This window comes from Siphateles boraxobius, unplaced genomic scaffold (assembly GCF_051911475.1).
Source record: "Siphateles boraxobius isolate OS27281-9 unplaced genomic scaffold, OSU_SipBor_1 1, whole genome shotgun sequence".
Taxonomy (NCBI): domain Eukaryota; kingdom Metazoa; phylum Chordata; class Actinopteri; order Cypriniformes; family Leuciscidae; genus Siphateles; species Siphateles boraxobius.
Window position 1 is genome coordinate 78564 of NW_027508699.1, and position 26091 is coordinate 104654.

At 39.3% G+C, this 26091-nt stretch overlaps 1 protein-coding gene across 2 annotated transcripts in view; it reads left to right on the top strand.

The window, feature by feature from the left end:
• Positions 1–26027, top strand: part of ripk1l (receptor (TNFRSF)-interacting serine-threonine kinase 1, like) — a 29530-nt gene extending 3503 nt beyond the window's left edge. Inside the window, exons 3-10 of one of the 2 annotated variants that reach the window (XM_077238929.1) lie at positions 830–967; positions 6413–6644; positions 7652–7801; positions 11573–11649; positions 13722–13794; positions 17447–17998; positions 18629–18778; positions 24225–26027. In XM_077238929.1, the coding sequence (XP_077095044.1) occupies positions 830–967; positions 6413–6644; positions 7652–7801; positions 11573–11649; positions 13722–13794; positions 17447–17998; positions 18629–18778; positions 24225–24499 (1647 nt within the window). In that variant the 3' untranslated portion in view covers positions 24500–26027. The remainder of the gene's footprint in view (positions 1–829; positions 968–6412; positions 6645–7651; positions 7802–11572; positions 11650–13721; positions 13795–17446; positions 17999–18628; positions 18779–24224) is intronic. The other variant, XM_077239017.1, reaches the window with a different exon arrangement.
• The last annotated feature ends 64 nt before the right edge of the window (positions 26028–26091 follow it).

Genomic DNA, 26091 nt, shown 5'->3' on the forward strand with positions numbered 1-26091 from the left:
AAAGGAAAAAGAAAGAAACAAACAAACAGGATACGCATTCTCGAGACTGGAGCGCGTCACAAAAATGAACCAAAACTTGGTGTATATGTGCCTCAGTCACAATAAGAGTTATATCTATAGAAAGCTTGAAATGTGAAATTAGTTATGTAATGTGAAACCAACGAGATAATGGTGCTTCAGTGAGGAAAGGAAAAGGCATAAGAGGGGAAATTTCACTACACTTGATGAATTAAAGTGTAAAAATGGATTCAAATATTACTTTTTCCAAAATGTTCCGTTTTTGTTTCGTCAAAGTTCATAATTATTCTATAAATGTTACTTTAACAGCTGCATGTAATACCCACTGTGGTTTGTGATTTTATTTTCAAAACTTTCAGAAAATCTGAAAAAGTTCAGCTTTTTTCCCCGCGTATATCCGTGTAACAGCTTCTTAAACTAGAACAACAGTAGGCCTCGTCATCTGAGAAGAGATGCTGCGAAAGAGGAGGCAGAAGTTATTTTGATTAAAGATTACGAGGTACATGGATAAACAAAGAAATAAGGATGTGCATAATAAATACTGCAATATTCCATAAAAGAAAGAAAAAAGATTTGTCCGTTTTTTATTTCACCGTGACTCTGTTTCTGTCATCGTATTTTAGTCGAGTGAAATATTGTTTGCTTCATTCCCTGATTTGCACAATTCCTTTAGTTTACCGGGAAATTAGGAAACCAAAGACAGTGCATGAAAATAAACAATTCATCAGTTAATGCGGTTCATTTTAAGAGAAATTTCTCCTCAGTTTTGAAGTGGTGCACTTAATAATTTCCCTCATATTTTTTGTTCCAGGTGACGGTTCCAGTATCTGTGAAAGGAAGGATCATTCTGGAAATCCTGGAGGGAATGGTTTATCTCATGGAGAACCAAGTTATTCACAAAGATCTGAAACCCGAGAACATCCTGGTGGACAAGAATTTCCATATAAAAGTATAAAACTTACCTCTTAATTCCCCAAAAAACAACCTTTTGTAAAAGCTGTGCAATAGTTAAATATTTAGACCTGTTTCATATTAAGACAAGACACTTTCTTCTTCTTCTTGCACTGGTCAATTTTGAGATTTTTGGCTATTTGGCATTTGTGTTGTTTCAGACTAGTGGAAAGAAAACATTAAAAATACACTTTTTTTTGCATTTTATTTACGTCTATATATTTAAATTACAGTTCATATTTTTAAAAGTTGTTTTTCATAATAAGTTTTCGGTAACACTTTATTTTACAGTGTCCTTGTTACACATGTTACATGTAGTTACTGTAGTAATAACTATAAATTATGCATTATTACATGCAACTAACCCTCAACCAAATCCTAATCCTAACTCAAACTCTATAGTAAGTACATGTAGTTAATTATTAATACTCAGTACTTAAATGTATAATTACACTGACTGTATCACAGACACCTTAAATAAAGTGTAATTGAGTTTTCAGAAAACTTGTAATACAAAAATGTATTGCAATTCTTAATGTAATCAGTCAACTGGGGAAGTATGATGATAACTATTAGTTAATATTTTTACTCTATTGATCTGTGATGTTTTGCCTTAAATGAAAATTTATATTAATAGATTATATTAATAGATTAGATTATGGTCTTATATGGTCCCGCAGCACCAACCTCACAAAAACAAGACACAATTATGATTTGTATCATAATCATAATTGCTAGTGTGTATCTCATAACTATGAAGTAAAATTTTTTAGACTTAATATTTAGCAAATGTGTCTCGTCAAGCAGCTGATAACGTCTGCAGTATCTTTCTGCGATATCTTGTCATTGTAAAATAAAAAAAGAAAGAAATTGCAAAGAGAAGAAATATATAGTATATCGCGTGCATTTTGGGATATCGCATATAAACTACGATAGAAACACATTACCAAATAAATCCCTCGATGCGCAACAAAAAACTCATGTGACTTTGCCTCAACAGGTTAGATTGGATAACTAGACAAACCAGCAGACCAATCGCATCGCACAGCATCTTAAATGTTGGTTTAATCATTCTGAAATTACTGATCCAAAGGCTGAATCCAAAATCGCCCCCTAGACCCTCAGATAGGGCGTTATTTGAGGGGACAGAGATTTGTATTGGTGTCCGAAACCATAGCCAAAGTCTGTCATCAAAGTGGTTCGGTATAATGACCTCTCAGAATGTCTTGCATGACTGCGTTCCCAAACACCAGCGTCTGAACGCAAGATAACACAACAACGTGTATTGTGTTTCATCTGCACGCTCTGTAACGCAAGTCATTTATGATGGAGGAAAAAAGAGTTTCTTCCCAGATTGCAGCAACTTCCATTTTTATTATAGATATTTTGCACTGATTTCCCAAGAAGTGATGGTTTTGTTCTTTTTAAAGTCCCCCTGTGGTGAAAATCAAGCTTTTAATGTTGTTTATATGGATTTTTTTAAGACAAAACACACGTAAATTCATAAGTCAACTCCATTGCTGAGTATTTTCTCCTTAAAGGGTAACTAAACCCCTGGTCAGTATGGGGGTAGAGTTGTTGCATTATTCCAAATAAATAGATTATGATCCACAAATAAATGTAAAGAGATTCACAAAAATATATCACATTCACAAATAAATAGTTTAAGATCCACAAATAAATGTAAAGAGTTTCACAAAGAATTATAAAACTCACAAATAAATAGAATGAGATTTGCAAATAAAAAATATATTTACAAATGTTGTTTATACCACAAACACAACTCTGCCTGGCATTTATTTGTGAACCGTTTTTTGTGCATTTGTGAATCGGTTCCTGTGCATTTGTAAATCCCCTCACGCATTTGTGGATTCTGAAACACTTCTAGCGTCGATGTGCAGACAAATCCACAAATAAGTGGACTCCACCCACCCTTTACCTAAGCCAATCAGATAACGGTCACATTGAGCTGACCAATCGTAGCACGTTCTCGCTACAACCAATCACGTTAGGCTTTACAATCAGAGTAGTCTTGCCCTGAATTAAATAACTTTGCTCGTTCACTCATCTGCATTGGCTCAAATAGGAAGTGCTATAAGGCCCATAATATTGCTTCAGTAAAATATGTTTAAAATTTTGATTTCGTTAGAGTTAGACCATTAGACTGTGTATCAAGCCAAGACACATTTTTATGAGCCTTTGAAAATGGCAGAGAAACAGCGCTTAAGTTATGGGAACAACGCGTTATGGAAGCGTCACGTTATTCATGATTAAACAGAAAAGCATCAATGCGTTGCTGACTAATGAATAACTGGATTCAACCTCGTGATAAATACGCGAGTTTGTGTAATATTGGGGAATTTACTGTCACAACAGCTTTTCCCACTTCTTCATTCAAGTTTTAAATAGCAGGTCCGTGGATCTAATGATTAAATATAGAACATGCATTTAAAAGTGAAATGCCCAGCAGACAAGCGATTTGAATTTATCCGTTAAAACGCTTGATCACATAAATAATATTTCATATGAATCAGACTTAATAATATTGTATTGTAAAAGTTACTTACAGCATCCAATATAAATGCAAATATGTATTTTTTCAGCATTGCATTATCCACTCAAAACCCCATTAGCTGTTACATCTTCAATGATGGTCATTTGGGCTGATATTTTGTCTTCTACATAATATTTATGTCCTATAGCTAGCTATTTGTCACAACGATTGTGCTTTAAAAGACAAAATCATGCGTTTTGTAATTTGTTACATCGTGTCTACCCCGTGCGAGGCTTTCTAAATGGACAATGGAGCAAATGTGCAAATGATGTGTCCTCCGTAGTTGCGTGTAGTAGCCGCTACTTCAGAAGAAGAACGGGCATCCGTTTACTATCAGTGAATCATCGTGTCGCGCTGCACCGCGTCCAGTAGACACTATCACGGATTATGAATTTTCATGTAGCCAGCATAGTCAATAAAATAGATTACACGTCATATATCTTCAGGTAAGAAAACAGACGTCATGGGCAAAATGTGTTAACATTGCAAACATGTTACATGATGTGAAACTGCTACGGCAGGGAAGATAATCGGCTATTTGCTTTTGACGCGCCGCTTGACTCCAGTAGAGAGGGTGATGCTCGGGATCTGTGATGATCATTTGTGTGTAATCCTGAGATAATAATAAAGAACAATAAATATAAAGAAGCCTTGAACTCCTACAATCTTTTGGAAACGGGGTGCGTTAACCACACAAACAGCTAATTTGAATGAAGCTCCCATTACAGATGCTTTCAGGGGTGTCAATATCTACAAAATATATCAGATCCATGCAGTTCTCGCCCCGAGTGTAAAGCCTAACGTGATTGGTTGTAGCGAGAACGTGCTACGATTGGTCAGCTCAATGTAGCCGTTATCTGATTGGCTTAGGCAAAGAGTGGGTGGAGTCCACTTACTTGTGGATTTGTCTGCATGTTGACGCTAGAAGTGTTTCAAAATCCACAAATGCGTGAGGGGATTTACAAATGCACAGGAACCGATTCACAAATGCACAAAAAACGATTCACAAATAAATGCCAGGCAGAGTTGTGTTTGTGGTATAAACAACATTTGTAAATATATTTTTTATTTGCAAATCTCAGTGAGTTTTATAATTCTTTGTGAAACTCTTTACATTTATTTGTGGATCTTAATCTATTTATTTGTGAATTTGATACATTTTTGTGAATCTCTTTACATTTATTTGTGGATCATAATCTATTTATTTGGAATAATGCAACAATTCTACCCCCATACTGGTCAGAGCCTGATTCCACCCACTGGCAATATTTGAAAAATGCTGGAAAAGTGGGCAGAGCCCAGCGGAGGGGGGGAGGGCACCTGAGACGCATCTCTCTGTAGGCAAGGGCGTGGTTAGCTGGTCCCTCTGAGGTCAAAGGGTACCACAACTTCCAATAGGAAAATTCAACTGCAGTAGCCACTGTTCAACCTGAAGAGGGCAGCACTCAGACGTTTTTACACCATATATTGTAGAATTAAAACACTTTAAACCCAAATGTAAAAAAATTTACTTGAATCAATGAACAGCATTTATGAAGCTCCATTCTTACAGATCATTAACTAAAAAAAGTTGTTTTAGTGTTTAGTTACCCTCTAAAACTGCAGTGAACCAAAGACAGTCTCAAAAACACGGTCTGAAATCGCTGGTGTTTCTGACGTCACAAACTACCTTGTAACCAATCAGATCAACGTGTGATCGTCAACGAGTGGATCTCTGAGCTGAGTGAGTGAGTGGAGGCGGGGCTCATTTGCATATTCATATAACCGCGTATACTAAATGAAGCAAGGGTGTAGAGCAGGGGTGTCCAATCCTGCTCCTGCCGATCGACTGTCCTGGGGTGCGTTTCCCTTTAAACGACGTAACTCGCTGCTCATAGTACGTTGCATCGTCGAAGAAATCAACTAACTAGTCACGACTATACACAACCACAACACAAACCATACTGTCGCAAATTGGTCGTTCAACCATGTTGGTTAATGATGTCACACAGGTGGCGGAGTAATAACTTCTTTTAATGAATCTGTTGAGATCAAATTAATCCTAGATGTTTTGCTATAAATTACGGACATGGCATCTGAGGACTATTTCTTATTTTTCTCAGTTATTTTGCTCTATTCCCAGATTCAATCATAGGCTCGTTCTTACGTGGTAGATCACATTCGCACATGCGCTCTCTTCAAAAACGGTGCTTTAAATCTCTTGACAAACGAAAATACGTAAATGACATTTGTATGTATTCTAAATAAAAGATACAGATTGCACTGAATGTCAGCTTGCTTATTTTGCTCAAGACAAGGATTTATTAAGTCCAGATGTCAGGAAAACAAGAAACTATGCTTGGTCTAGAGCTGTCGTTCAAACCGATGCTGTTTGCGGATGTTCATTAGAACTATGTTTTCGGGAAACACCGACTTGTTGAACTATGCTGATAACAACGGAACTTGTGACCAAAGTTGGCCAACGATGCTTTTGGGAAACTCACCCCTGCACAGTTTACCTTCAACCCTAATCAAACACACCTGAAGCAACCAGTTAACGTCTTCAGGATCACTTCAAAATTAAAGTTTGATTAGGGTTGGAGCTGAACTGTACATCAGGGGTGCCCAATCCTGCTGATCAACTGTCCTGCAGAGTTACATTCAAGCTATTTTAAGGCATGAATCATTTTTTTTCCAAGGAAAAAAACGTTTAAATATGTAATTTTGGTGATCAAAGATGAGTTTAAAGGGATACAATTATTGACTACAGGGGGACTTTAAACACATGGAATAAAAACAGTGCTTTATCCACAAATATTTTATGAGATAATCCTATTTGACTTGACTTTTACCCAAAGACAGAAGAAATTTCATGCATCCTCTACACTGGTTCTGTTTGGTTTGCATCAGATAGCAGATCTCGGTCTGGCCACATCTGAGGCATGGAGCAAGCTGACGAAAGAGGAATCTCGCAGACAAAGTCGCCTGGGAAAGAAGTCGTGTTTGCATGGCGCTGGCACGCTGTGCTATATGGCCCCGGAGCACCTCGGGAGCATCCACACTCGCTCCACCGAAAAATCTGACGTCTACAGTTTTGCCATTGTAGTTTGGGTCATCCTCACGGGCCGTGAGCCGTATGAAAGTGAGTCTCGTTTCAGAACCATTTCCTTCTGTGGAAGGACAATGTTAACAGGGCTCTTTTATGTGCAAGAGAGTCTTTTTCAGGGTAGTAAAAAATGGTCTTAATAAAATCATTTAAAAATTAATTTTCATTACTGCTGTCATTTTGAACAGCACAGTTCCTTATTCTCAAAGAAAAAAAAGGGGTCTTATTAAAGTCAAAATATTTTGAGATTAAAGTCGAAATATTTTGAGATTAAAGTCGAAATATTTTGAGAATACAGTCTTCCTTAGAAGGTGTGTGTGTGTGTGTGTGTGTGTGTGTGTGTGTGTGTGTGTGTGTGTGTGTGTGTGTGTGTGTGTGTGTGTGTGTGTGTGTGTTACGGTTAGAATTTCCTTTTGTTCACAAACACATTTCTTTATATACACACACACACATACACGTGAGTAATGAATTGGAAACACTCGCTCACACTCGCAGTGGACGCGCACCGTAATGAATGCTTGTGCGGCAATGTGAAACAACGGCAAGCACACACACAACTTCAACGGAAGATGGTATTCTTGTAATGTTTCGACTTTAATCTCGAAATGTTTCGACTTTAATCTCAAAATGTTTCGACTTTAATCTCAAAATGTTTCGGCTTTAATCTCAAAATGTTTCGACTTTAATCTCAAAATGTTTCGACTTTAATCTCAAAATGTTTCGACTTTAATCTCAAAATGTTTCGGCTTTAATCTCAAAATGTTTCGACTTTAATCTCAAAATGTTTCGGCTTTATTTATTTTTACGTTGCGGTCCAGGGCTTCCGTAGGTCCCTGATATATTCTATTAGCCTCATGTAAATTTATTTGAACCAAAACAGCCATGATATAGTTTAAGATGACCATTTCCTACAGTAAAATAGTCCTTTTTTGCCATTGTGCTTTTAAGTCTATGTAAATGCATGGAAACCCTCTTTAATAGTTTCCCTATAACAAGCTCAAGACCAGTATTTAACCAGAAAGTGTTTTTTTCTGTTTCTTCAGATGCCAGAAGTGAGGATCAAATCTGCCTCTGTGTGTGTAAGGGGGAACGGCCCGATGAAGCTCTAATCCCAAGTGACACACCTAAAGAGATCATAGACCTCATGAAGACATGCTGGAATACGGAGTTTAAGGACCGCCCCACGTTTAAAGGTAGAAGCACTGGAGTTTTATCCTCAAATTAATTTTTGTCACACGTGCCAATGCGAGTGAATTGAGAATATCTACCAACCACAAATCTTCCACACCAGACATTTTTTGAAATATTTCTGTCAATTTAGCACCCTCATTTACAATCTTAAAAATAGAGGTATTGGCATCAATGGTTCCAAGAACCTTAAACATACATGGTACCTTTCCATTGCGTAAAAGTTTCTCAAAAAAATTACCGCATGATGCTATACATCTTATCATTCTTTTTGTTTTTGCTCTTCTGATGATTTTCAGCTTTCTCTTTCTGCAAATTGTATAAATGTATTGTGATGGTATAGCGATAAGACCCAGCACCCAAAATACTATCAAAACACTCCATTCTTCGTGAAAGATGGATAAAAAGACGCACAGGAAACAAAAACCTTGAAAAAATTATATACAAACCTGCCAAATCAGAGAGATGCCGATTCGCATGGGACGAATATTATCACAGGACCTCGGTGTTCAGCTTTCAGGAGATATATCCTTCTCTGGGGGTCCGTGAGGGCTGATGCAGAGTGAATGGAGTTATGTAGGGCAGTATAGGTTCACTCTACTTCGTTTACCTCCCTGCCAAACTTCTGTTGGGTTCTGAAGTAGGGATGGGTGCTTTGATGGGTGTTCTATTGCCCTGGTTCGACAATGCTAATAAGTATAGGAAGTTCACCTATGGGGTGTTCCTCCTTATTATCTGTTGTGTAAGGAACTCAGCTTTCTGGAAATATTAATAATCAATAATATCTTGTTATTATTAATTATAAATATTTGGGTCAGTTAATTGGATTAACTTGATGTGGCTGAATTAATATTACAATCAATTAATCAGTTCTTCCAACGAACTCTTTTGATTATTAATTTATTCTAATAAAGGGTATCTTCCATGGCCACAGAAGAATAATTATTTCTTCGCCTGTACAGTACTTTGAGCCAGTAGCAAAAACCGTGATCGTAAAGTGACTTGTATTGCAAACAAAACAGAACCAAATACATATTATGTACAAGTTTTATTAACTAAATATAGATATTTATATGAATATAAATAAACTAAACAACATACACACATGAATACATAAATAGGTTAGTGATAGGATGAAATTAGAAACCGGAAGAGGGTCTATGAGAAGAACCATCAGAATTTCATTTTCACATTTCATTGAATTGAATACTTGCATTTGTAATGGGAACAATTCTTGAAGTTGTTGAAAATTGAAGTCGTTGATGGTTCCGGCAGTGTCAAGTGGAAGTTGGTTGAGCGTTCTCTTTCTCCAGGAACGCATGACTGGTTTGGTGAAGGCCTGGGACTCTGTTGAGGCCACGCCGAGCACCCAGGAGAAGTGAGGAAGTCGGAAGGATGGGTGATTGGAGTCGTTGTTGGTTGGAGTCTTTGTTCCAAAACTCTTGAGATTGTCCTTGGTTCTTTGTGAGAGAGTCATCTCTCTCCTGCCTGAGCCCATATCTGGTTGGAATCGAGGCCTGCTGGGCCCTGGGGCCCCCGTGGAGGGGGAGGGGGTTCCCCAGAATCACCAGAACAGTGTTGCGGCTGGATGAAAGAACTAAGAGAGCGAGGTCACATGTGGACTGTCTCTAATAAGGCCTGGAAAAGATCCTACCTTAAGGGTTGAACTCGACCAATCAGAAAGGGGACATGTCTGAGAGGGAAAGTGGCTCTTAGTTGATTTACAGATCTTTGTCCCTAGCATGATTATACCTTCATTAATGCTCAGATAGCTATAACACATCCACACTGCATTCTAGAAGAAGGTGATGTACATCAAAGTGTGAGTCATTAAATGAGCATTAATTAGGTAGGAGGCATGATACAGGTGAGGTTACATTGATCGTTAGTTGGTTGTATACCAGGATACATACCATAATATATACCTAATAGTACACGAGACAGTAAACCATTTACACTGATTCTTTCACAGTTTTATGCATGTTCATTTATAGATCAGTTAGTCTATGATTAATGCAGCAAAGTCTGTTTTAAAGAGGTTTCTGTTTCATAGTCTCTCTCTTGAGTATGTGGCCACATTCCTCGGAGGTCGTAAAATCTCCTTATCATGCCCTGTAACCTGACACTGTTTCTGCCCTTGTGTTTGTTCATTTGGGCTGTGTGAGGAGTATCATAAACCTTTGTATATAATGAATAATTAGTATGTGTCTGATTGGTCCATACCCTACAGTTGCTTACTATGGTTCAGCGCTAAAGATGACGCAATAAGCTATAGCGGATCCTAGGTAGAGTGCATTGGCTCAAGGCAGAGTATGGCTTGCCCTCCCCCGGTTACATTGGGGGTCTTTATGTAGGTCCTAGGCTTCCCTGCAGCTTCCTTAGCATTTAGAGCATTGATGATGAGAGATATTGGGCAAACTGCATTATGTCCTGCTCTCGTTTGCCTCACTTTCCTGAGTAAAGGGTAAGGATGCATGCTCCCCCTTGGACGAGTGGCAATGCCGAAGGGAGGTGCTAATTACTGTGGTTTTTAGCACCTTGTATGCTAGGCTGCTCACGCACACCTTAGGGCATAGCAGGGTAAATGGATCTATGATGGGCAATTCACAATTTTTTTAAGTTTTTCATTCCTTTTATTTTTTCCCCAATTGTTGTTGGGTCTGGAAAAAGGGATATATGCCCCTATTTGGTGGGGTGCTCCTATAGGTATAATCAGTGTTGCAAATTGATGGGTAGAGCCCATGCCCTCCCCCCTTTTCATTGTAGCATTCTATAGTTTAGTCATTAACTGTAGTGAGTCCTGGAGATTTGACTTTAGTTAAGTCAGGGTATGATTAGCTATTCTCCCCTAATCACTCTAGGGTCTTTAAAATGGAGTAGACTCCCTTCGGTTGGCTGCTCCCGAACAGCCTTGTCAAATTCTGTTAAGATATGCTTGACATAGCTGAGGTTATGTTGGGTATTTTCCTCTTTGAGCTCTGCTCTCTGGGACATATAGGGCTGAGGCCTGTTCCGTAAGGTAGGGAGAAAGGTGTAACAGCCAGGGGTGCGTTTCCCAAAGCCAATTATGGTCGCAAGTTCCGTCGTTACCAATAGAGTTCAATGGAAATTGCGATCATAGTTGGCCAACGATGCTTTTGGGAAACGTAACCCAGGACTTCCCTTGCTGGAGGATAGAAGCTTGTGGATCTTTCCTAGTTTATTGGCTTGGGTAGTAACACCACTATATGAGTCACATGGGATGCGCCCATGGGGTTGACATGCTTTTGACTCCGGCTGGGTATTTCGTAGAGCATATTTATGCTTTGCCCACTATGTTTATGCATATTCACAGCCTTGTGAGGCAGGCTTTCCCTCAGCATGGCGTATTGGGTATTGATTCCCCATAGCATCAATACCAAACACAGTCTCACGGACGTTACTGTCATCAATGCCGTCTGCTAATGATTATTCCCTTTTGTTTACACACTGGTGGTTTTACCCATAGTGGCAATACCAGATGCAGTGTTTTGTTTACCTTCTCAGGCAACTGGGTTGGTTAACACTACTAACTAACTCAACCAGGCTCAGACCCTTTATTTTGCATATGCCTTTTTTTCAAGTTTTATTTGCTTGCCACAGCCAGTTTGTGATTGCATTTGGCACCTGTTAACTGTTTATTTTGGGCCTGGATTACATTGGATTTCCTTTTGTATCTAATCTAGTAGTAGATGTAATCTACTGAACTGATTATCAATTTGGTTGTTTTATTTTTTTATTTTTTTATTTTTTTACAGATAGCTATGAGAGCTTTTTACCGTTTTACAGAGAAAATCTGGAACCAAATGTAAAAGTGGATTTGGAAAGTCTGAAGGTAAGTTGTTGTTGTTGTTGTTGTTGTTGTTGTTTTCTCTCAGCTTGCGTGTCAGGTGAATCTGGTTGCTAGGCCTGCTGAGATTATTACATTATCGCCTGAGCACAGTTCCCTGAAATATACATAATAAATACTTAAATATTAACAGTATTTACACTTCAAAATGATAAAACATTTTAATAGAATACTATTATTTTCTATCCTGTGCAAGATCAGTTTTATGATTGTTAAAGGAAATCTACAGAGCCTCTGTAGGGACATGCTGGTGGAAAAATATGGGGTGGAATGAAAAAGTATATTTCAATGCTTGTGTATTTTCTCGTAAAAGTTTTGCGTTCCCCCGAGAAACTTTGCTTTTGCTCACAAAGAACTCAATGCAAAAGCATACTAACCATTCTCCTACATTGCTTATTTTCCTTGTTTTAAAGAGCAGACTTGATATTTATCTATTCCGGGTGCTAATTTAGGAAACAATGAGCACATAAAGCTTTGTACCGTATATGTATCAAGCAGTAAAAACGCCCAAAACAAGCAGTGGATGAGAGTCCGAGGCAAGGACTGATGGGGCGATGTTGTCCTGCTCCACTTCACAGACGCTGAGTGGAAGCAGAATTAATTGCAAACTTCTTTCAATGGAAAGTAGCTAAAGCCTGCTCGAAAAGTTGCTTGATGGCGTCATACACTAATTAGCATATTTGTAACGTAATTGCGTAGTATTTGCATTAAAGACTACATGTTAACCAGCTCTCCCTTCCAAACTGTTAATCTGCACTAAAATCCTGATTTATAATCGAGATGTCGTCTGATAAAATCTCCATACACATATGATAAAGAAAATGGCTGTGCTGTGTTCAGGTTAGAAGCAACAGAATATCTATTTTAACTGAGGCCCTGTCCACACGTAGACGCGTTAAGCTGTATACGTACAAATTGTATATCGTATTGGCGTTTCGTCCAGACGGATCCGGCGTTTTGGGACACTGAAACCGGGTCCCAGAGTGGATAAATCTGAAACCGACACCATTACGTTTTCGTGTGTACGGCCAATCTGAACATTTTGTGAAATGATGATGTCTTCACACCACATGTCAGCATTAGTCACACACCGCTACGTCACACGTAACAGCAACAACAATGGCGGACTATATGCTTGTGATCGTGCTGCAGAAGCTACTGAGCCTATTAGCTTTACTAAAGCAAAATCTTCTGCTCGTATGCTACTACGGTGAGCAATCTTCGTCTTCACTGTGCTGTCGTGTTTGGTTCGTATAGAGCGCACAAGGTTATGCGCAAGCTCCGAGTCTTCTTCTCCTTTAGTGTATGTCTATGGCAGAATTAAAGCGCCACATACTGGTCTGGCATGTATACCACATCTTTTTCAGTCAGTTTCAGTGGTTTCGTGCGTACGCATATATTTCCTGAGATGACGCCGTGTTTACGAAAAAAAATTTAGTGCGAGGGAAAAAAAAAGATTGGATAGGGAAAGCTCTGTCTTCGTGTGGATGTGGCCTGAATGCACTGCTCCTCTCTCTTAACAGAGAAGACGCAGAGAGAAAAAGTCGCTAAGTTGGCAACACTTGACGGTCATTTATGACACTTCATTCATCAACAACAATAACTCGTTCTGTGCGTTATACGCCGTTACGCCATTTCTACGTCATTGCCCATGCATTGCACTTTCCTGTTTCGGTTTTCAATCCGATCAAGTGTTTACATGTCCTCTTGTTCTGATTGGAAAAGGTTTAAACAACCCTTTATAAATTACATTTTTATGGATTTGGCCAATTCATTCCAATTGACTTTTTTTAAATTGCGACTACAACTGGATTATTAGGGTTTGTGTAAACACAGCTATTGAAAAGAACAGACTCCGTATGATTCAGTCGTGAATTGGTCGTTACTAGACCATATTTCTTGCATTCACACGTCTACTTGAACTAATGTTGTGCACGTTTTGAAACCAGTCACATAATAATGACTGCATTTGTGGTAGAGATGCAGTCAGGAAGTGAAACATAGGACAGTTGTGCTAGTATTATTTATTTCCTTACATTGCTTTTTTTTTTGCACAGAGATTGTATCAGGGCCCTGAGGAGCTTGTAGAAAAAATGAAATCCCTCACAACAGACTCACTCACTCCTGAAGGTAAGCAAATGTATTCATAAAATGACATTCATGTTGTGGATTTGCTGTTTTACTTCGGGGATTAGCAACCATTTGACATCAAATGCCATTTTTATTGTTTATCATTGTGACACCCATATATATATATATATTAGGGCTGTCAACGTTAATGCTTTAACACATGCGATCTAGTTTAATGCGTTAAAATATTTAATGCAATTAATGCAGCATCCGTTAATTTTTGTAATCCTTTCGGTAGCGTTACATTATATGATCCCGCTCTTATTCATGCAAATGCTTTAAAACATTCAAGCGTGACAAGACAAAAGAGAACACGCTGCCTGTGAATGTCCTGTCCATGTGACACACACACACACAGAAAGACACACACCAGTATCGTGAGCACAGACAGAGCAGATATAATATAACAGATATAATTTTGTCATTTGAATTGGGACATACTTCTTTTGTCACATACTATTTTTATGGAAGTCCTACTATATAGTATGAAAGTAGGCGTGTTCGGATACAGCGCATGTTTTGCTTTTTTTGTATTTTGTATTTTTTTATGTCTTTTTTTGTTGTATTTTTCATTCCCTTTCTGTTCGGAATACTGTTCAATTTAGGATTTTTTGCGTTCACATATGCTCCAATTACAAAAGAAAAAATCCACAATAGCATTTCTATGATGTTAAAAAGAGGACAAAAATGTCGAGATTGATTATGTTTGTCAGAAGAGAGAGAGAGAGATGTCAAATTTGCCTTCACTCCCTCAGCCGCTGTATTCAAAACACTTCAGCAGCAGTTTTCTGTAATTTAAAGCAACACCAAGGAACTTTTCCTCTGCGGTCGCCCTACAGGTTGGAAGCGGAATTGTCCATTACCGCTGTTGTAAATAATTTAGCCTACCGCAGCCTAACTGTCGCAAGCGCACGCTCGCTGTTTATCCAGCACCGGCTTTGGAATCAACAATGGCCACAGACAAGGTAGAGTATAATGCATGATTTTATGAAAGACATCACAAACGAAGAAAAACTATGTATGCCGTAAAGCAGTCGAATTTTGTAGTTCTTTTTGTGCTCCGGTCACTACCCAAAACCCGAAGTTACATAGTGCCAGTAAAAGCGATACAGACCACGTCAGGCTATGGCAGACGTGTCATTTAACCTATTATAAATCGATGTACCATCACAAGGGTCTTGGAAATATATTATGAAGGTTGAAAAACTACATAGTGTTACTTTAATGCCAAGGTAATGCATCATCACAGTCTGTTAAACGGTTCCATTACTGAATGCAATAATGAAATGTTTATATACTGTGATTAATTTTTTGTAAACTAATCATAACTAACATTTATTTTCCTTGCAGGATTAACATTTATATGCTTTTGAAACCTAAATGTTTTCAAAAAACCCTGTGGTCAAAGTCAGTCAGTGTGTGTCTGATTCAACTCCGAATATAACAAAACGGGAAATTACTAGACATATCTAAATTTATTAACTCATGACTTTGAGTAACAAAGTAAAGCTTCTACCTAGTAACAGAAGGGTTTGCTGAATTATGCATATGAAGAACCAATAATATTAGAGAAAAACTATGTAATGAACCCTGTCCCCTTTGCCATGCTCCTATTCTATAAAACTGTTGTACTCTTTTTGCTGGTGGGATTTTCTCTGTATTTGTCTGAGATCCTCCGGCCGTGATTAAACAATATTCTAAGGCATTGTCTGGAGTCGGTCCAGTTAATGCAGCGCAGCAGGTTATTGGACTCTAGAGATCTTATTCCAGAGTACTTGTGTAAAAAGGGATGAGACGTCGTCCGACTCGAAGCCAGTTGTCGACTGTAGACTGCTAGAGTATAAATATTATTAAGTGTCGACTGGAGACGTATTTACATTACATGGTTCATGTGCCAGAATTCCAGGTCTGATATGACCCACGGATGTATAAGCTGGAAAAAAGTTAATGGATTCCAATATTCTCAGATTGTTTTCAGACCTCATTCATATGTGGAAATAAATCTGCTATGAATCTGATTCGTGCAAAAATCGGCGGCGGATGGCGTCAACTCAGGTGGACACCAACCGTGATCACATGACTCTTTTCAATTTTTCCATTGCAAATCATGCCGTTTTTACTTCCTTTTTGGCCTAAGCTTTTCTGGGTCAGTACCTCTACCTTGGGTTGTATCGGCAAGTGAATAATATGTATGCAGATACGGTATGGGATATGGGTCACTTTTAAAAGCAGATGTAAGCTGGTCGTAAAAAAAACGGATATAGTCAACATATCGGAAATTGGGCATCAAGACCTTATCAATCTAAGCATATGGTCTAAAGCGCATGGTGCAAGTGCACTTAGGGCGTGTCCGAATCCACTTCTGCTAGTTTAACGATGGGAAAAATTGTCAGCGCGTGGTTTATAGGGATTGTCCTTATTCTCCTCATGAGTTATTGGTGTGTTTTGGGCTTTACGTGCAATCAACCAATCAGAGTCTCATCTCCCATTCCCTTTAAAAGCCAGTTGCGCTCACGCCGTTGTGGATTCGCTATTTACATGGCGGAATTTGCAAGCAGAAAGACTGAACGCTTCTGCTCGTGCGTGAAGTTAAAGCGTGCAAGCAGAACGTTGTGGACCCGCCTATAGGCGCACATTACTAACGCGCCATTGACTTTAGGGCACCATGGGCACACAAATGGGCGTATTACGTTCCCCTAGCCGTCTAAGGGTCGGAAGGAGAGGTAACAAAGGAAAAAAAGAGAAAGGCGAGAACACTCTTCAATCCTCTGTCCCAGAGTGAAGACAACACCAGATGATATCAACGAAAGGATTTTATTTACAAAAAAAAAAGAAAATGAGGACAGAACATACGTTGTCAGGGAACAATGGCTCAGGGGAGAGCAAGGCCTAAAATAACAAACAAAACAGCCCACTAACTACGTTTGGGAGGGGTCCTAACTAACCTAAGAAAGGTTAACCAAAAAGAAATAAACAACACAAACTTCCCTCAACTCCCTTGCTATGCAAAAACAGGGACAAACAGTATTCAAAGAAAAAGGCACTTACCCCCTAAAGCTTCCCTCACAACAGTAACTACTAAACAGGTTAACAATCACACAATAACTTTAACTTCTGCTTAGTATTTAGCTGAAATGAGATCAGGATCTCATTAACACGGTGACTCTCAGTTAGCCACAGCTAACTCCCAACTACAGTCTCTGAATATCAGAACCAGCCCAATTTAACACCAGTGTTCAATCTGGAGCAGCGGAGAATGTGTCTCCCTCTGCAAACACTGGACTGCAGCCTTATACTCTCCACACAACGCACTTTCAGAAATAAAGTAAATCAAAGGTTCAGAAGAAAATACTTATATTATTATAAGTAAATGAATAAATAAATAAATACGTCCTTGGACGTAACAGGCGGCAATGCATTTGCTATTTAAACAACGTGGCGCAGGACGTGAAAACGATAACTGCTTCTGGCTGAAACTAGCAAAAAACACTTGCATCGTGCCGCATTGCGCCGAGTGTATGACAGGGCAGCTTAAGTGTAAATGCCGCCTAAGAGTGAAAACACTGACTGAATTTGATTAAGTTGTTTCATAGTCTGTGAATTTTTTGTTATTTATATGCTCATATATGCAGCGTTTCTTGTGTTTGCGCAGACCCTTCCCCATCTTCCAGAGACTCTCCAGCGCCCTTGAGGAGCTCAGATATCGGGCCGGTGGAGGCCAGCATTGAAGACCTCAGCTACAGGACGGCTGAAGAGTCTCTCCTGGAGATCGACGCAGCTCCTCCCAGCTCTCCACATCTGGAGCTGAAACTGGCACAAGAGTACAACTATCACAAACATGGTAGTCGAATAGTCGATCAGCCAGACTATAGCATCTATAATCCGCTCCTACAGCAACCAGCCAGTAGCAGGTGTGCCGGAGATGTGTCTTCTGTGAAACCCACCACTTACCCAACCCTACTGGACGATGTCTATCTGAAACCGGCTGCCGCGAGTCCATTTGACGGTTCTCACAGGCAAGACTTTGCAAGTCATCTCTCGGTGCCGAATTCTGAGGCGGACAGACTTAATCATCCTCATCATCCAATATACGATCGTTTCAAGTCCTGCCCAGATAGTGGATCTGCAGCAGAGTATCTCATACCGGATGCAAACGCTGGCCAGCGTTTTAACTCACAACTCATATCTCCTCCGTCTGACTTTGGTACAGTTAACAGTTAATAGTGCACCGCTCATACCTGCAAACTCGGCAGCTTGCGGTGAAATTCCCCGTTCTGACATTAAAACGGGTCGTTCGTGTGATTCGTGCAAATCAAAGGCAATGTTATTTTAGTATCAGTGATATAATATTATAGATTTTAATTATTTTATATTTTTTGTTTTTTTTCACTTTAATTTTAGTCTAGGTTTCAGGAATTTTAATAAAAGGAAAAGTCTGTCTTCAGAATTTTTTTTATTGCATTTTCTTTTTATCTTACATCCATATGATACCTAATAAAGTAGTGTTTATAAGCACAGCGATGCTTTTTTTTAACAGGGGTAACCACTTTATTTATGCGTGTCTATAAACGCCATCTACTGTCAGAGAGTGAATTTTCATTTTCATTTAACACTTCTGGCATTTTTGTTCAGGCCAGTTATATGTAACATACATAACCATTTATTAGGCTGAAATCTGGGGTTTATCATTTTATTTTAACTATTAGAACTGTAATGTTGTTTACATCACATTTTCCGCTGGTACTGAGTTTGCAGGCATGAGAAGCTACTGAGTTGTTTTTTTTCTCAGAATGATGTACTTTTAACTTTTCTCCTTGGTTTGCTTTTTCTTTAGGGTGGCCTGTTAACATCTCGAATGCCAAAGCAATTCAAATCGGGAATTGCAACACGATGAATTTGCGAGTGTCTGATAACAGCCCTTTCAGCTCAATATCCACTGGACCTGCCAACAGAACCAGATATAATGAGCTTCTATCGAAGTACGGTAAGACGTTTTCACGCTGCTTCATACCTAGTGAGTTGCTGTGGAAAGTTTTAAAAAGTGATGGGAATAACGGCGTTATATTTTTCAGTAACAAGCAATCAAACGAATTACTGTTTCCCCGTTACAACGACATTACCGTTACTGACAATAAAATATATTGCTTAAAGGGTCACTCCACCCATTTGCATTAAGATTTCCATTGTTAGAAATCCAGTCATACTATTGAATGGTCGTGCAACACTCTTTCATTTTCCCCTGAGACGAGAGAAATCCTCTATTTGCCTTTTTCACTTCCTCCTACAATGACGCAAAAATCGTCATTTTACATCATTGTAGGAGGAAGTGTAAAAGGGGGGGATTTCTGTGAAGACTACAAGCACTAGTTCCCACCCTTTCAAACCCGCCCATAGGGGGCTGGACCTAATGCGCTAACAGACCTATCAGATCAGTGCCAGTGCGTTTGATTTCACCGGGAGAAACTTTTTGAAAATATGGACGAAGGTACTGAATACACAGGCGGATGCATTATGGAGGATCTGGATTTTGACGAAGTTATGGTAGAAACGGATGTTCATGGCTGCCTTTATGAGCCACAGTATAGCAACGAGGAGCTGAGGGCTATGGAGGAACCGGAGGCAGCTGAAGCTGCTGCCAACACAGCCGATGCAGACGATCTGCCTGCCGCGGACGAGGAGCCCGCAATGGCTCGAGCTGGGGCAGATTGGTGGTGCCTGTACTCTCACTGTGCGCCAATGGACACAGAACAAGAGTCTGTCTGCTGCCGAGAATTCCAGCGGTGCTACGGAATCGGAGGATGACACGGACGTGTGTGTTGTTGCTCACCCGAGTTTCGCACCCCATATGGATAGCGGCGTCCTGGAGACCTACTTTAGAATACCTAACGTCAACTGGCAACGTCAGCCAAAGCCAACAGGGTCAAATGGTCGTCATTCTGTAAAGTAAGATTATTTTCATTTTGTTAACAGGCTAACGTGGCAGGTTCATTGCACAAATATCTTGCAGTTATGCTAGCTACTGTAGTGGGAGTGGTCTGCGGAGCTGAGCATTGCAATGCACTATGGGGATTGTTGTCTACAATCCACAAGCACTAAAAAGTCATTTTCTGCCTTTTATCGGCCAAGAAGGTCCCAAATTAGAAATTTATGATACTATATTCTACTACATATATGACCCACTTTCAATACATATTCATGTCTCCACCGGTGGAATGACCCTTTAAATAGCTTCTGATTATGAAGTTCTCTGTAGGGTATAAAAATAAAACCCCAAAAACCCACAATGCCATCTTTAAATCAGTTTTAAAGCGCTACAGGAAAAATGGAAAAGACACCAGCGTCCATCATCCACGTATTACTGAGTCTGACTTGGAGAAAATTAGAAATGCACCTGCACTCTCCCCTTTCACACCCACAGGACTTGTAAGAAAAGTTTGGTTTGACATACAGCTGTGTTTTGCACGGAGGGGAAGAGAAGGAAACCGTAACCTATCAAAAGAGTCTTTCGTTCTCCGGCAAGACGAGAATGGGAAACAGTACCTGACCCTGGCGCATAACCCAGAGACAAAAAACCACAAGGATCCCACTACATCGGATAGGGAAAATTTACGAGGATTTATGTTTGCGAGCCCCGGCGACCCACTTTGTCCCGTGGACAGCTTTAAAAAATATCTGTCAAAGTGTCCAGAAAATGCCGGAGCGTTCTTACGCATCCCTCTGTGCAAACTCGAGAGCACCGAAATGTGGTTCACCAGGGAGCCGATGGGGCTCAACTACCTTGGCAATTGGGACTCTTTCAGTTCTTTGTCTCTCTCTTTTAATAATGAATTTAAATAAATGTGATAATTCATTCAAATAAAAGCAATGCGATGGCTCTACTTTATTTAAAGCAGACGGAGCGCTAGAACTAACGAGCCGTAACTTAAGAAAATAACCGTCATTTTTACACGTCTGTGAAAAAATGACACTGTAAACATCAGTTGCAGCTTTAACTTATTTTTAACTTGGCAAATAACCGTGGTATAAGCGGGATAATCCACGGCTAGCCATGCATTAAAGGATTTTAATACACGGCGTAGAGGAGAAGAACCACCCGACGCGAAGCGGAGGAAATCCTTTAATGCATGGCTAGCCGTGGATTATCCCTTACGAATTGAATAGGTGTCTCTCACATTAATCTACACAATTTTAATGTTGCTGTGGGACAGTGTACAATGTTTTATAATAATTTATTCTATTTAGTGTCCATTTCATTCATTTAACATATTTAATATTGGTGGCATCTATGGAACTAGAAATGTGTCTTTATTACATGCGAGAAAATAAATGATCTGAGAGAAGAAAATAAAAGTTTGAGAGAAAAAGTTATCACACTGATAGCAAAAAAGCATTTCATGAGAGAAAAAAGAATATTTGAGAGAAAAAGTTTTCATACCAATAGCAAAAAATAATATTTGAGACTAAAAAAAGTTTTGAGAGAAAGTATTTTCTCATAGAACATTTTTGCTCTCGTGTCAGGATTTTGCTTTAGCTGTGAAAATTGTGTCATGGGCGGGGCCACGTTCTTTTTTTCCTATTGGAACGTTCCTATTGGCCAGTCGGGTGAGCATCGTCTTGTCTTAGGAGTCGAACTGAATCATTACACCATTGTTCGCGTTCGGTTCACCTAGATAGATGCAGTCTCTGCCTTAGAGTTTAGATTCCCTGCCCGAGCCCAGGCCCGACCTCGGGCCGATATTTCCCGTCACCATCCTCGGGCCAGGCCGGGCTTCTGATCTAGAGACGTGCACACCCAACGCAAGAGAGTGTGGCGCGGGACTAGGTTTGATGGCCGAGTGCGAGCGCGGGCGCGGGCTGTAATGCACTCACTCTGTGTGTGTGGGTTCCGGGAGAATAAAACGATTTGTGGGACTCCCGCAAACTAGAAATATCTATGAATAAAACATAAAAACTAATACATTTTTATTCATCTGTTGCAGAAAAACAACAAGAACAACTAAAACAAAATACAAATGATTTACAGGCCAGAGTTTTGTTTTATAACATGTTTGCAGCGTTGAGCGATGTAGCCAATCACAGACATATGTGTTGATTTCTTGAACGCAATGGCCAATCAGAAGCATTTAAGATAGTCTCCCCTCACTGCTCAAAACTGACTTTTTGTTCAGAGCTGAATTCTGTATGCTGGCAAATCCTCTAATTATAACAAACAAAGTGTATATATTATGAAAGATTCATTGTGCAGTCAGCGTCATTGATAATAACAGATGTGTGAGATTGCGATGAACTGATATCAGCTTTAGGGATTTTTCAGGGAGCGCACTTTGCGCGCATTCAGTCATGCCAAACCATGCACTCAGTAGCTGCTTGATTTTATGTTATAACAGTGGTGTGTGTGTTAATGCTTTAATAACACATAATTTATCAGGAGCATTTATGCTGATGTGTATGATGGCGACACGTAGGCTAACTTGAAAGTATTTGGAGGTGCAGAACAGAGGAGGAGGAGAAAGTAACATAGAAAGTAGTTGAGAACGTCAGTTATAACGACCCACGTATTAAAATGGTCGGGACTCGGGTTTAAATCGGGCTCGGGCTCATAATTATTGTTAATGCGTCGGGCTGGGCTCGGACACAACGTGCACGGGCTCGGGATGGATCGGGCTTGATTTTTTGGGCCTGATCTAAGCTCTAAGTCGAGCACGGACACTCCAATGTTTGGGTAAGATGATGACACACACAACTGGATGTTAGCTGGCTGAGCAAGTTCAGCATCACTGAAGATTAAACATTAAAAATAGCACTCATATTCATGAATGAATGTGTATTATATTATTAGCTTGCTAATCGCTAGTAAAGCTAATTATTAATTAGCCATCATGCTAGGTAAACTTGCATGAGTGCTATTGTTTAATGTGTAATCTTCAGTGATGCTGAACTTGCTCAGCCAGCTACCCATCGAGTTGTGTGTGTGTCATCATCTGCAGAGACTGCATCTATCTAGGTGAACCGAACGCGAACAATGGTGTAATGATTCAGTTCGACTCCTAAGACAAGACGATGCTCACCCGACTGGCCAATAGGAACGTTCCAATAGGAAAAAAAGAACGTGGCCCCGCCCATGACACAATTTTCACAGCTAAAGCAAAATCCTGACACGAGAGCAAAAAATTGCATCGAGAGCAAAGAAAAGCGTTTTGAGAGAAACACTTTTTATTTTTAGAGAAAATGTTTTCACACTGATAGCAAAAAATATATATTTGAGATTTTTTTTCCAAGTATTTTAAGAGAGATTTTTTTTCTCAGAAATAATTTAAAAAATTTCAAATTTATATTTTTTTATGTTCTATGAGAAAATACTTTCTCTCAATACTTTTTTTAGTCTCAAATATTATTTTTTGCTATTGGTATGTAAACTTTTTCTCTCAAATATTCTTTTTTCTCTCATGAAATGCTTTTTTGCTATCAGTGTGATAACTTTTTCTCTCAAACTTTTTTTTTCTTCTCTCAGATCATTTATTTTCTCGCATGTAATAAAGACACATTTCTAGCTCCATAGCATCCAGGTTATTGGATACAAGTTATCCAAGTTATAACTCAGTTACTATTTATGAGAAGTAACTAGTAACTAATTACTTTTTTAATTAACATACCCAACATATTCCACTACAGATTACACAATAACTGCTATAAAATATATTCTAAATACTTTGAAATACATCTCCAAAACTGGTAGATTTTGTTCTTGTTTGTTTAATAAGTATACATTTATACATTATAAATAATAATATTTTTAGTTCAGACTGAAGACATTTTTCAACAGAAGTTACGGTGGCCGACAGGAAGTGATGTCGTCGTCTGAGACAGCAGAGAGTAGCCAGTAAAGCAATCAGGTTTCTTTACAAAGATTAAGTAGGAAATTATATTTACTTTACTATTCAGTAAAACGATATGTTATTGCGAATTTTATTGTTACTTGTTCATCATTGTGTCAGTTGTATTGTTGTATTCGCTGACTTTAGCTAGCTTCTTTGCATGAAGAACAACAAAGTGATGAAACGCGCTCTGTGGTAGTTTGTCCGTTCAGGGCTCCCGTAGAAACATGTCAGCGCAAAATGGCTATTTCAATGTAAGGGGACCCGTGGTGTGTGTTTAGATCGAAATGGCTCATCCTAAGGTAATAAAAACACAATGACTTATTATGACTTATGCTTTATATGTCTTTTGTTACAATTATAATAAATGATTTTATTAAAGTTTTGTGAGTTCAATTAACCAGACATCCTTTTTGCTGATTAAAACCATCATCAAAAACACATTCTAGAAAAAAGATAACGGAAAACACCGATTTTGGGAAACGAATAAAAGAGATTCCTACTGCGCCACATCTGATAATTGTCTCTGTCATGTGATTGTGTTGTCGTGAACAGAGGACCACACCGTCACGGAAGATCACCTGGAGCTTGTGCGGCAGAACGTCGGTGGAAACTGGAAGCAAGTGGCTCGTAAACTGGGTCTGACGGACATAGACGTGGACACCATCGAGCACGACTACGGCCGCGACGGCCTGGCAGAGGTGGTGCACCAGATGCTGGAGCGCTGGAAGATGAAGGAGGGTCTGCTGGGCATCACCGTGGGCAAACTGTGCCGTGCGCTGGAGGGCTGCATCAAATCCAGCGTCCTCCTACAGCTGCTGGAGTCCTGAAACACCACCGTATGCTAGTGTCATCACGTCCTCCTCTCCACAAACCTTCATCTAACGGTGAACCTTTACAAGGCTGACAGAATAACATCCATCACGGTTACACAGTGTGTCGTTTACTGGATTGGACAGGTGTTGAATGCTACAGCATAACGATTACAAATCTTTATAATGCTGTACACACATCATAGCATGTCTTGAGTTCATCATTGACCGTTTTTGGCAACTGACATTTTCTATTTCCGTTGAATCAATTTCGTATTTTCTTTTTTTTTCAAGGAACTCATGTTTGATTTTCTGTTTAGTGATTTGTTTTGAATGAAATGCTGGGATACAGACGGGTGACAAATGACATGAAAAACCAACAGACGAGTAGTATAGTGTTGGGTTTGCACGTGTCACCAGAAGGCCTTAAGATGAAACGCCTTCCTTCAAAACCATGTTTCCTCACTTGGTCATTCGGACGGAGATCTGGGGCCTGGTGTATAAACATTGTGTGCGTACTAAATGGGCATTGAAACATATGGGGATTTATAAAAAAAAAAAAAGTACTTGTCCGCACACTCTTATGAAAACGCACTCGTTAACTGTTGCGAGCGAAGTAATGAAGTCCAAAGCAAAATGATTTTCAACTCTTTTTTTCATTTGATACACATTTATATTTAAATATGTCACTCTCATTATCCAGGGCCTAGTAGTTCAAAATCAGAATCAGAATTATCTATATTTGGAAATCCCATGTTTTGCTATCCAGGATCAGGTAATCCATCGTACTTTTGTGCCGGTTTTTCAAAGGAAAATGATCCAGATACACACTTTTGCAGATGACCAAATCTGGATTAGCAGTGCTTCAAATTGAGTTACATTTCCCAATGTTGGCTGCTAGTATATAAAGAACAACAGATAGAGGAGTCTGTGTGGGTCAACCCTCTGGTGCTCTTCGCATGGCGGTCAAAAATTAACAAATTTTTCATTTGATTTCAATGAAATAAATGTACTATATTTTAGTTTGATACTGTTTTTAATTTATTATTTGTATTTTTGGGGTTTTTTATAGGAGGAAGGCCCAGCCAAACCCCCCCCCCCCCCCATAACTATACATATTTGGTATCATTTAAAGTGTCTCAGTGCGCCTGGTAAATTGGTCTCATTCTCCCAAACATAATGAAAAGCTAAACGAAGTGATCAAATATGAGAAAAGTGATGTGTCCCTTAAAGGTGTTCCCTACATGTGTTCTGATCTCTCAGTCATGAGTCCTCACCAGGGGACCTAATCTAATTATAATGACAGACACCACCATTTGGTAAGAAAATTGAATTATCTGGGTTTCTAAGGAAAATGGGCAAAAAGGTTCGGGGAGTCTGTAGGTTGACTGCCCACACGATCGCTGTGTGTAGTTTTTCCGTTGCCAGATAATAATTTCTACAAATCCCTCGATTTCCGAATTGTTGTTATTATATTTGATTGATGAACTGAATTTTGAATTATTGTTCTATTACCTGGTCAATAAATTGTAAACATTTGATTTTATTCTGACTGACTCTGAAATTGTTCTCCCAAGTAGATTAACTGGATTCGTGTGTTCCCGCAAGTT